Here is a 12,195-nt window from a genome sequence, read left to right on the forward strand (position 1 = left end):
ATCTCTCTGTTGCATGAGAAGCTCCCGGTCTGCAGGACGGTAGGATCTTCTCTTGGGAGGGCAGAGGCAACAGAGCGCTCCAGGTTTGGCAGGTACGGCGCAACATGTTCATGTGTCGATATGCTTCCTATTCCGAGTGTTGCGAATCTCGTTGTTACAGTCTTGGATTGTGCTTCCTCTAGTACATATATTCTAGAATTCGCGCAGGCCCCTGTCGTTTCACGCGACGCAACCGTGATAACTCACTTGCCAAATCGGAGCACTAGCGTGTTTCGTCAATTGGGCATTTCATCCCGAATCCCGATCTTTTTCTCCTTCTTGACTTTGGCACTGTGACAGCGCACATCATCTCCATGTCTATCGCATGGCATGACCCATTATTTCTTCACGGCTCGATACCATGCAAGACGCAACTGCATACTGGGATGGCTAGATCAGCCAGCAGCAGTTGGCTATGGGGAGCGCGCCGACCGATCACCTACTCCAAATGAACGAAGTCGGCGGAAAGCTTTGTGCGGAGCGGCAGTTCTACTACGTCCGCACTGTTTAGGCATCTCCGTAGTCTGACCCAAAGGGGAAATCAACGGCGGTGCTGCTGCTAGAAGTCGGCGAACCGAAGTCAAATCCTGGTCAAAGACTCGAGCATATGCGAACGTCCAAATGGTTTAAGATGCTCCCGAGCATAACCAAGGGTGCCTTCGCTTTGCTGAAAAGAAGAGAGTGCCAGACACATACAAAACGAATCGAAGTCTTTATCTTTTAGGATCACATCCTACACCATGCCTTCTAGACAACAAATCACGATCGCGGTGGTAGGTCTTGGCCGAATGGGAAAGAGGCACGTACACACTCTGCTTCACCGAGTGTCTAATGCCAAAGTCGTTGCTGTGTGCACGACGGATCCCAACGAAATTGCTTGGGCAAAATCGAACCCAGAATACCAGTCCTACGGTATCCAGGTTTTCGGCGACTACCAGAAGATGATCTCGATGCCAGGTCTCCAAGCAGTTTGGGTCAGCACAAGCACAGATGTTCATGCTTCTCAGACTATCGCCGCTATTGAGAAGGACCTGCACGTTCTATGCGAAAAGCCACTAAGCACAGACCTGGACGAGGTGAATAATCTCCAACAAAGCTTTTACGCATACTAATCTCAGCAGTGTCAAAGAGTGATAGACGCGGCGAATGCTAAACCACAGTTGAAGGTCATGGCAGGCTTCTCACGTCGCTTCGATGCCAGCTATCGAGATGCCGCTAATAAGGTGCTCACGGAAAACGTCGTCGGCGCTCCTTTCCTTGTTCGCTCACAGACCTGCGACCTACTCGACAACACTGGGTTCTTTGTCCGATACGCAAAGAAGAATGGTGGAATCATGGTCGACTGTGCTATCCATGACATCGATTTGACTTTGTGGTTTCTATCCAGTCCTATCCCAAAGGCATGCTGGGGAACTGGTAGTTTGCAGCATCATCCTGAGCTTGCAGAGGCTAAAGATGTCGACAACGCTATTGGTATTGTTGAGTTCTGGGGCGGAAAGATGGCTTACTACTATTGCTCGCGGACCCAGTCGGTCGGCCACGACGTATGCACGGAGATCACAGGCACTGCCGGAAAGATCGGCGTCAACGTTGTGCCGAGGGCCAACAACGTTGTCATTTCAGACAAGATTGGCGTCAGACATCAGGTTCAGGAGGAATACTGGCAGCGGTTTGAGTACGCTTTCACGACGGAGGCAAACGAGTTCATCGATTCCATCTTGGACGATAAACCTGTCCCTCTGCCACTGGAAGGTGGCATGAAGGTCATGCAGATTGCTAGAGCTCTTCAAGATGCTCTGCTGACCGGCGAGGTCGTCAGATTTGATGAGCAAGGCCGAAGGCTTGAAGGCAAAGTTGCGGACAGAAGCCGATTGTAGAGTTGTCAACTATCTCAAGCCTAGTATGCTCAGCGTCAAAGAAGCATCTCATGAGCGTAGGAAAGGGGTACGGAATGAATACTTTTCGAGCTCTAGCCAGCACTGGCACCTTCCTCGGTTCCCCGGAGAAGATTTGTGGACCTTCCTGTTTGGTGATATGATCGACATTCAGCATTCAGCCTGAATACAAGCTTTCATGCTCTAACATGGGCATTACCGTCAAGCTCTTCCATCGACTACGAACATTAAATCGAGCTTCGCCGCCAGCCATGGAGCACATCGGCAGTATGTGCCTTCAACCTTTCGGCAAGCATGAAAGCAGTACTCGACCTCCTCCAGGTCGGCCTCTGGGCCTGCACTTTGCTGTCACCTACCAACGCTTTACCTAGCGGACCACTGCCTAGATCAGACAATGACAATCACTGGATCACAGCATGGACTGCCATGCCGCAGTTGACGGAACCCGCCAATCTGCCATCTGGTATCTTTGTATGGATGACATGCAGGTACAAGCACGCCCCACTGACTGCGCAATCAGAATGCCACACCGAAGTTCCTGGATACGACCATTCGACAGACACTCAAGCTTGATCTGCCCACCGGGTGCCAGACAAGTTGCAATTTTCGTCTGAGATTCTCCAATGCTTTCGGGACCACGCCCTTGAATATTTCGAGCGTTACGGTTGCCCGGCCGTTCAACAACTCAGCTGGCACCAGTTCTATCATAGAAGGCACGTTTCAGCCAATCTCCTTCGACAGAGGCAGTGACGCTGGGGTGTCCATCCCATCGGGATCACTTGCTGTGTCAGACCCATTCTTGTTTGACTTTACTGGTATCACGACCTATGCATCCAATGGTTCGACCGAAGCAGGGTCAATACTCACCGTGTCAATGTATCTGTCCGGGGGCCAGCTAGGAGAGGCTATCACATCGCATCCAGGCAGTCGCACGAACTCTTACCTATCGCTAGGCGACCAGGTGTCTGCTCTAAACGTCACCGGCAGCGAAGTTCAGAGCTTGGCACATTGGTATTTTATCTCTGCTGTCGAGGCCTGGGCATCAATTCCAGCCAGTACCTTTGTGGTCGTCGGTGACAGTATCACCGATGGTCGAGGTAGCGACACGAATCTCAACGACCGTTGGCCAGATTTTCTATTCACTCGACTTCGGTCGTCTCCAGCGACAAGTGAAATCTCAGTCGCGAATCAAGCAGCTGGTGGTAATCGCATCTTGGCCGATGGGCTTGGTCCATCCGCACTTTCGAGGATCGACCGCGACGTGCTCGCTCAATCAGGTGTGGGCTACGCTATGATCTTCGAAGGAGTAAACGACATCGGCACTGCAGCCGCTGATCCAGGAGCTCAAAGCGAAGTATACGACGACTTGATTGCAGCGTACCGGCAGATGATAACACGGATCCATGCTCAGGGGATACCTGTTTTTGGAGCTACAATCACCCCATTCGGAAGTCTCAACAGTACGTTACAGCCTTACAGCGATCCAGCTGGGTACAGAGAGCAGACCAGGTCGCGAGTCAACCACTGGATACGCAATAGTGGGGAGTTTGACGCTGTCGTGGACTTCGATGCGATAGTGAGGGATGCGCAGAACGCTACGATGCTTGCCAGTTCATACGACTCGGGCGACCAGTTGCATCCGAATGTCAATGGGTATCGTGCGATGGCAGAAGGCTTCCCAATCGAGGTGTTTGAGCAGTGGAAAGGTGGAATTAATACTATGGTTTGAATTAACGATGACTCGCAGTCTAGATATGATGGACATCCAATAGCTCACATTATTGAAGACAAAGTGGCCAGCCCCGTTCGCAACCTAATGCTAGCGTGCAAAGACTCCTATCCCGGGAGTGAACATCGTACGGCTGGGGAAGCTGCGCTCTGCCCTTACTGTAGTCACGAGTTGCCGAACGAAGCAAGAATGAACATGGTAGTGCCTAGAAGCAGGTCATCATTCAATACCTCTACACTTGAGCGTAGAGGAAGTCATGCGCAAAAATCGTTGCGACAGACCTTGGCGAAGTACCGCCAGAATTTATCCCCCCGAGGTTGAACTTATTTGTGTACCACGTGAGATGTAAGCGGAAGCCGCAGATGCACAATACTGTCGCTGACGTTGCCACTCTCTGCGGCAGGAAATCTAAATACACGGGAGAAAGAGTATGGGGTAATGGCGGTAACAAAGGAGGACAAGACCATCTCGAGGTCCATCGAGACGAAATCCTGGTGAGGTTCAGGCATACGGTAAGGCGGCCAACTTCGGGGTTAAGTTACAGGCACCTTTTCCATCCCCGGAGATGAACGCTCCAAACCCTAAACAAACGCGGGGTCTTGCCCTGGCCGAACCTCCAGACAGGCGGAAACGCTCCGGGAAAGTCAACGTGAGCACCTTATTCCGCTAAACGTCTTCAAATTATGAGTTAGGTTCTGGTCGGAAGCGCTCATCTTGACTTTCCGATGTGAGGAGGAGTACTGGGTCATTGAATCATGGTCCTCTTGACTTCCGAGACGAAGGCTTCTGAGGACCGTCTAGGCACGGCTTAGACATGTTTTCGCCGATGGCGTCCTCGCGATATATGTAGGAATCGCTGCTGACTCGAAAAGCCATGACACAAATTCCTCCAAGTCAAGCCATTTGGAGGATTACCCGAGGCAGACCTGCAGATGCTATCTTGGCAATCGTCACTCGCGTTGATTGTGGAGTAGGCAAAACAGATACCCGAGGGTATGTTCAGCAGGAACGAATAAAAGATCGAGTATCGAAGCGTGTGGTAAGCCTGCACCAGCTGCACGGTACGCCATCTACCTAGTGATCAGCCATAAAACCACGTGGCATCAACCCTGCATCCAGTCTTGCATCAAACGAGCAGCAGCCTTCACGATCCCAGCGTCTTGCGACTGTGCTCAGCAGTGTAGATACCACAACCATGGCGACCGACGCAGAGAAGGGCACGATCAGGCATGACGAACTTGACCGTGACGCCCCGTCAGGGCGTCAGCATCATGCCGAGGACAAAGAGGGGGTACAACAGGCCTTAGTCGAACCGGAACTTGATGAAAGCCATCGGAAACGAATCTTGCGGAAGATGGACACCCGAATCATTCCTGTTCTGGCAATCTTGTACCTGCTGTCGTTCCTGGACCGAGGGTGAATAAGCTCTACTTAGGTTGTCGAGCGAGTCGCTAACGGTGAGACAGCAACATTGGGAATGCCCGAGTGCTTGGTATGGAAGACTCTATTGGGCTGGTCGGGACTCAGTACAATATCGCGTTGATGATATTCTTTTTTCCATATGCCTTTCTCGAGGTACCAGCAAACCTTCTGCTAAAGAAGCTGAAGCCTTCGGTAGGTCTTGCTGAAATATACATCCGTGGAAGCTGACAGTCCTTGCAGATCTGGTTACCAAGCATCATGCTTGCCTGGGGAGCAGTAACAATAGGCACAGGATTCATAAAGAACTTCAGTCATCTCGCTGTTTGCCGGGTGTTCCTTGGAATTGCCGAAAGTGGCCAGTATCCAGGCTGCGCCTACTATTTGACCCTATGGTATGCTCCTGAGGACCTCGCTTTTCGCCAAGGCCTGTTTTTCAGCGCGGCAAGCGCCGCAGGTGCTTTCAGTGGGCTTCTGGCATACGGTATCAACCATATGGGCGGCACAGCCGGACTCGAAGGCTGGCGTTGGATGTAGGTTGGTTCGCTTCCGAAGCTGAACGTTACTGACGCAGACAGTTTTATCCTCGAGGGCATTTTAACAGTCGCCGTCGGCATGGTCGCTTTTTTCTGGATTCACGATTCTCCGGCAACAGCGAAATTTCTGGATGCTACAGAGAGATTATGGGTCCGCAACCGTCTCAAGCGGAAAACAGCATCCGGCCGATACATCGAGGAGTCGGAACGATTCGACAAGAAGTACATCTTCCAGGGCCTCTTCGACTGGCAGGTCTGGTGTGCTATCTTCATCAACTGGAGTACAGCCGTAACCATATACGGAATGTCGTACTTCATGCCGTCGATCGTCAACCGACTAGGATACACTGGCCAGCAAGCAAATTTGTTGACCATTCCAGTATACGTCTGTGCTGCGATCATGACTGTCCTTTTCTGCTGGATATCGGATCGTGTTAAGAAGCGGAGTATCTTCATCCTAGGCTTACTGGGCGGTCAGTTCACTGGCTATATCTTTGCGCTTTCAGGTTCCGCTGCAGGAGGCCCGAATGGTCTGGTATATGCTGGCTGCTTCCTTGCCACGTCTTGTTGTTATCCAGCATATGTCTTGACGATAGTGAGTTCTTCCCTTTTCCCCTTGGGCCTGCGCTGACCTTGTCGCAGTCCTGGATACTTCCAAACATTGCACCATCTTACAAGCGCGCTGTGGCCACTGCGGTCTTGATCGGCATCGGCAATCTTGGAGGCGTGTACGCGTCCAACTGGTATCGGCCGCAGGACGCCCCAAAGTACCTGCTGGGTCATGGTATGGAAATTATGTTCATAGTGATGGGCTTTACTGCAGTCAACATTCTCCGTTTCACATACACAAGAATCAACAAAACTCGTGATGGGCAGCACGAGTTGGTGGCGAGCATGACGGAGGAGGAATTGGCTGAGATGGGCGATCGTTCTCCGTCATTCAGATATCGGTTATAGAAAGGTCCTTCACCGAGAGGGGCCATCGTTGCCTGCCTTCGCAGCCAATGATATTGGAAAAGGACATTCAGAAGGTCCAGGCGAGACCTTTGTTGCTTTCATGCAGCCTAGGAGTCAGCATGGGAAGCGTCGTACCACAGAACGTGGAGCTCTGGTATCTGACCGGGCACAGTCGAAAAGCATTGTGCTCACCAGACAGAATTATACGGAATCCAACAACATGTTTGTTCCTACCCTTTGAGAGAGTGTTACGATGTTGTAGATGGCGTGATTGTCGATGAAGTACTTCTGGCTACACATCTCATTGCGACTGGGGTTTGTTGTGGGTCCTGTAAGATTGTCGATACTGCGTAAGCTGCCATGACCTGCTTGATTGATAGTTTGGGCGCGAACCAGATGTCATTAAGCCTAGCAGGGCAAAGACGTCTATATCAAGCGAATTCACGTAGGTCCAGACATCCTTGTCAACATGTTTGATAAGGAAGAAGAAAATGCAGGACCGACCTCAACGAGCTCACCAGAATCACCGATGGGAAAAGCCCCATTATTTAACGCTAGATAGGTTCAGTACTAGCGTGAGCGTCTCGATCCAGACCGAGTCTGGAAAGTTTGCCGACGACCTCGCCTTGCGTTCGCGGATCCAATCCTCGACCTCGATGTGTCGAGGTAGGTCAACTTATCGAAGGACTCTGCACGTCGCGTAGCTCTACGCCTCCCTCTGTTCGTTGCAGCTTCAGCCGCACTTGCTCTGATCATCTTTCGGAGGTCGCGCGACGCACACATAAAAGGAGATGGACTAGCATATCGGATGACGCCTTAAACATGCAGTAGTGGTCAACGGTTCGCAGAAAACGTCCTCTACCGTATGCTAACCGAACACAGGCTGTGTGAGAAGCTCGCTACAGAACTCCCAAATGCACCATTTTCATGCAGCTACCAAAATGCTGCCGTCAAACAAATCAGAATGATGCAACGCTCGTAACACACGCGATCGTGCATGACGGCTGAACATTGGACCAGGGTCTTTGCACAGCGCTACCAAAGGTGCATCAGGCATCCAATCATGCGACAGCAGTGTCCGCTCTTTGGCCCCTCTAGTCCTCGAAGAGTGACTGCAGAGCCTCATCATTATCAATCTGCTGTCCGCCCTAACCTCAGCCGCCATGTCGCACACACATATACGGCACCTCCTGCTGAACGAGAATTGTATTCTCGTTCACCTTTATTCAGATATGCGTTCCAAGCAAGATGCATATGATCGGCGAATTCTCCAAACTCGAGCTTGATATCGTTGGTATCGTCGCTATTCTTGGAGAAGGCAGTACTTTGCGCAATGCTCAAGCTTCAGCCTTATCGTGGTACCATGTTCTCCCGCGGCTTTATCCTGCTCCCCAGGCCTTGCTCAAACACCATCAGGAGAAGAGACTGCCGACTGAGCCAGGTGTGGTAGTCGGCGCTCTTTCGGGCCGTATCCGCAATGAGCTCAATTTTTTCACACAGTTGTTGCACGACAAGGAGCTCGATGATTACTCGGTTGAGCTGGTGCATGTCAGCAGGAAGCCGCAGGCAGGCGTCCCAGACTTTAATGTTAAGAAGATCGGTCACCTAGCTGTGCTATCGCTTTTGGGTAGCTGCATGGCAGCCACCTTATTCGCTTTATCGATCTGGCAAAAAGACGGACCTGCGCTAGTAGCAACCATATTCCTCTCAGCAACATCGAGTCTGGTCGGTCTAGCATCATGGTGCACTTTGAACAATGTTAAGGAAATCCCGAACGCCGAAAGAAAAGACAAGACACCTCTGGGTGATGTAGTCATCTTCTACCCTCGCACCGGTGCCTTCCGCATTGTCCGTTGCGACGATGAGGTCTCTAGGCTGTATTTCAAAGTCGAGACATGTGAGCACTATTTTAGCGACAATGCGTACAGAACTATCGCATTATTCTCCACAGTCCTTCTGATGGGTGGTCTCATCATGCTCAGCAATGCCCAACCAATCATGCAAATGGCTTTCGCAGCTTCATACATTCTACTCAATGCGCTCTACTGGATGTCATCTGCCCTCGAGCCAACGAAACATGTGTGGGAGCATAATTTCAACATTGAGGAATTTGGCATCGTAAGAAGGGCCGGGAAGGCACCTGTGGTGCAAGCTTCGCAACAATATGGCGCACTTGGATCAGCGACCGGCAGCGCGATTGACGTCTCGCAAGCAGGTATCACCACCATCAAATCTCAAAAGTATTACGTGAATGGTATCTGGCAGTCGAGTTGGAACCCACGACGTGCACAACGTGTACCCACTAAGCTCGCGATACTACGACCCGGCGATCCGAAAGCTCAGCCTACGCCGGAGCCTCTGTGGCTGCAATTTAAGAGGCACGGCGCGCGGTTCGTGTCCTTCGCTTCCAACAATCGGACGCTGGTCAATTCGCCTACATCACCTGTCACAGGCTTTAGCTTAGATCAAGGTGTACAGCACGTACACACAGCAGCAACCGCAGGTCATTCTATACCAAAGCCAGCTTCACAGGAGAAAGAAAAGCCAAACCTCACTTCTGCGCTCTGGACAGCCATTGCATTGACTGGGAGCGCTAAATGGGCGCGCAGCACGAACATCGCTCCTAACAATGCTGCCTGGGATCAATGGCTCGATGAGGCTGGAAGGCAAGCTACTGTCAGATGCAGCAAACCGCGACAGATCTACGTCCCTCCGTGCACGGCCTTTGAGAGTGACGGCAAGACTTCGATTGTGCTCCCTCAGTGGCCCTATCAGACACGTTTGTCGGATTTCTTCAGAGAACAGAGCGAAACCACAAGACAACGCTACGACATGCAAACAGCATTGGACGGTTTTGATGCAAAGTTAGATGCATTGCGAGCCAGTTTACGTGTGGTCATAAGTTTGCGCATTATGTGTACACGTTATAGGAAAAGAAAGGCACGAACCAAACCTTGATTCGAGGGTCTCGTTCCCGTGCATGCAAGATGCGCCGAAAGCACGCCTCTGCATTGCCGCCCCCTTGAAAGTCAATAGAGGGGGGTCTGCTGAATAGAACGAAACGCAAACATCAGACCGAATGATCTCTTCCCCATTCCATTCTCGGCTCAGGCTCGACCCGACCCATCCTCGTCTCGATCCAGTCGTCAATGCCGACATTACCTTTATGCTTCACGATCATGGCATTCCTGATAGTCCCTTCCCAACTCTGCCACCACTCTTGGCCAGCCCGTAACCCATCATTCGCACTCTTACGCTCACCATCATCCTCCGAGCCGCTCCAGAGATCCCAGACAGCCTCGACTACTTCGTACTTCGTTTCAGGATGCAGTCTAAGGATACTCGAGAACCAGCTGGACGGTTGCTTATGCACCACAACCTTCGATCGCTCATGGGTAAAGTCAATACGTAGTAGACCTCGATACTTGACCGATGCCGCCAGGTTTCTGACCTGCCCAGCCAGCATTTCCGTCGGCAAACCCTCGACTGTCCGGGTTATCGTATAGGATTTATTCTCTCCTCTATCCTTGCAGAATTGCTTAACGCTGGTTGCTATCCTGGTTGACGCGGAAGGGTCATCTCCGTCGCACATCACCATCGAGCCACTTGGCAGTGGCGTTGTCTGAGCAGAGTTGAATCTCCATTTGTGATTCTGAAGGTTGAGCAGATGTGTCAAGTTGAGCGTGATATCAAAGTCGGCGCGATCGCCACAGTGGCTCCCCACAATTCGTAGAGTCGGTTTTGGTGGGAGGGCTGCTTGCTCGAGGACGAAAGACAGAAGGTGCTGTGGGTGGGAATGTAAATCTGAGTGCTTGACCGTCAGGCTTATCTTGTCTGACGACAGCGCTCCATCTATGATGTTGTACTTGTGATATGGCACTATTGCAAGTGTTGCGAGTCTCCGTAGAGGGTCATATGCTGCTCGTGGTACGGCACGTCGTGTTACTGTGGCCGCTGGTGGCTCTGTATCGTCCCCGGTAGGGTCTTCAGGCGCTGCCCCGGAGTACGCCGGCGGCGAATCTACAGCTGGGTCGCTTTTGTCGCCCCATACATATGCGCTTGATTTGAGGTCGTCCGCCATGTTGTGGTTTGTCGAACCTAGAATACGTACAGAGGCAGGATCAACCGATAGGAACGACAGAAGACTGACAGCAACGGAGGATGAAGCATTTACTTCAGGTTACGATTCATTGAACACGAAATGAGGATGCCTGAGGTGGCTCGGCGATCAGCACCACTCAGCCACCGCAAAAGAGCTGCGCCCATGAACTGTTTTCAACCAATCACAGCCCTGTCCATTCTGAGGCTTTTAGGCCTGGATAGGCCTAGCGATAATCTACAGTTACAGGCCCGAAAGGATAGTTGGTCAACGAACCACTTTTGCACCGGGTCACAGCAATGACTTGTACGGGCCTGCCATTGATGTCTTCAGACCTAAATTATAGACCACATCTACGCTACTCATCCTGCACCTTAACAACTATCTTCCTCTGGCCACTAGCACCACCTGCCTTGTGCTTGTAAGCCTTGATGATGTCCTCGAACCCACCATCACCAACCAGCTCATACTCAAGCGGCTTCACCTTGCCGTTCTCGACGAGCTTCGCCAAGATGGGAATATACTTCTCCATCAGACTGTTCAATTCCTTGGATTCAGGTCTGCCAAGACCACCAAGTTTGATCTCGTAAGTCTGCCCACCATTCCAGCTGCCAATACTCATCCAGTCATTCGTGGTCGCGAAGAGCTTAGATTCCCCTTTCCATGACTCATGCTTGAAGAGCTCCTTCGCAACGACTGGGTCATTACTGGCAGCTGCATCGAAGATGCCAGCGATGTTGCCCTCTGTGGTCTCGAGAACCTTGGCGACCTGCTCCTCAGTCGAATTCTTGTAGTCGAACGTCTCCGCACCAAGAGCCTTGACCGAACCAGTAGAGCGCTCAGAGCAAGAAGCGAGGACTCTGTATCCGGCCGCTCGCAGGATCTGAATAGCAGCCGCTCCAACGTTGCTTCCGCCTCCAAGCACGATCATCCACGACTTCTTCTCGTCCTGCTGCACGTCTGGATTGAACATCTCGACTTGCAAACCCTGGAAGATACCCAATGCAGCGGTCTCAAGTCCAGCACCGAGCGTCGCAGCCTGGATCAGATCTATGCTCTTTGGTTTCGGAATCGCGAGTTGCGCATCCATGAGGAAGTACTCCTGTCCAGCACCATACTGCTTCATTCCCAGTCGCGTACAGCCGCAGACATATGTCCCTGGTTTGAGGTTGTACTTCGACTCGGCTTCGGGACTGGCTTCGACGACCACGCCTGAACAATCTGCAGCCAGGACCAGTGGCCACTCAACGACGAGCATACCCATGTTTACCATGAACGCGTCCCTGGGTTCGTTAGCCTAGTCGGGTAATGGAGACTAGGTGGGTGGGACATACACTGGGTTCATAGCTGCATACAAGCTCTTGACCAGGATTTGACCGGGGCCTGGTGTTGGCTTCTCGAGGTAGTCGACCACTTTTGGCTCTGCGCCGACTTGCTCAACGACTGTGCCTTTCATGGTTGTGGTGGGCGTTGTGCTCGGGCTGAGGATCACAAGGGAGACTTTGAAAAGGCCTAATCAAG

The 12,195-nt window shown here is 51.7% G+C and overlaps 6 protein-coding genes across 6 annotated transcripts; 4 read left to right on the forward strand and 2 right to left on the reverse strand.

The window, feature by feature from the left end:
- Nucleotides 1–779: 779 nt before the first annotated feature.
- On the forward strand, nt 780–1,916 carry PMZ80_006413 (uncharacterized protein; the record flags this gene model as incomplete). Its single annotated transcript, XM_064874826.1, has 2 exons — nt 780–1,115; nt 1,161–1,916. The coding sequence occupies 2 exons, from the start codon at nt 780–782 to the stop codon at nt 1,914–1,916; spliced, it is 1,092 nt and encodes a 363-aa protein (XP_064729226.1).
- A 312-nt stretch (nt 1,917–2,228) lies between these two features.
- Nucleotides 2,229–3,663, forward strand: PMZ80_006414 (uncharacterized protein; the record flags this gene model as incomplete). The annotated part of the gene is made up of 2 exons (XM_064874827.1): nt 2,229–2,405; nt 2,455–3,663. 2 exons carry the CDS (start codon nt 2,229–2,231, stop codon nt 3,661–3,663), a joined length of 1,386 nt encoding a protein of 461 aa, XP_064729227.1.
- A 1,195-nt stretch (nt 3,664–4,858) lies between these two features.
- On the forward strand, nt 4,859–6,575 carry PMZ80_006415 (uncharacterized protein; the record flags this gene model as incomplete). The annotated part of the gene is made up of 5 exons (XM_064874828.1): nt 4,859–5,079; nt 5,130–5,277; nt 5,326–5,615; nt 5,661–6,213; nt 6,261–6,575. 5 exons carry the CDS (start codon nt 4,859–4,861, stop codon nt 6,573–6,575), a joined length of 1,527 nt encoding a protein of 508 aa, XP_064729228.1.
- A 1,248-nt stretch (nt 6,576–7,823) lies between these two features.
- Nucleotides 7,824–9,533, forward strand: PMZ80_006416 (uncharacterized protein; the record flags this gene model as incomplete). The annotated part of the gene is made up of 1 exon (XM_064874829.1): nt 7,824–9,533. The coding sequence occupies one exon, from the start codon at nt 7,824–7,826 to the stop codon at nt 9,531–9,533; it is 1,710 nt and encodes a 569-aa protein (XP_064729229.1).
- A 112-nt stretch (nt 9,534–9,645) lies between these two features.
- Nucleotides 9,646–10,656, reverse strand: PMZ80_006417 (uncharacterized protein; the record flags this gene model as incomplete). The annotated part of the gene is made up of 1 exon (XM_064874830.1): nt 9,646–10,656. The coding sequence occupies one exon, from the start codon at nt 10,654–10,656 to the stop codon at nt 9,646–9,648; it is 1,011 nt and encodes a 336-aa protein (XP_064729230.1).
- Nucleotides 10,657–11,032: 376 nt separating this feature from the next.
- On the reverse strand, nt 11,033–12,130 carry PMZ80_006418 (uncharacterized protein; the record flags this gene model as incomplete). The annotated part of the gene is made up of 2 exons (XM_064874831.1): nt 11,033–11,957; nt 12,009–12,130. The coding sequence occupies 2 exons, from the start codon at nt 12,128–12,130 to the stop codon at nt 11,033–11,035; spliced, it is 1,047 nt and encodes a 348-aa protein (XP_064729231.1).
- Between the last annotated feature and the right edge of the window lie 65 nt (nt 12,131–12,195).

This window comes from Knufia obscura (genome assembly GCF_036327395.1).
Source record: "Knufia obscura strain CCFEE 5817 isolate CBS 148926 chromosome Unknown scaffold_7, whole genome shotgun sequence".
NCBI classification, from domain to species: Eukaryota; Fungi; Ascomycota; class Eurotiomycetes; order Chaetothyriales; family Trichomeriaceae; genus Knufia; species Knufia obscura.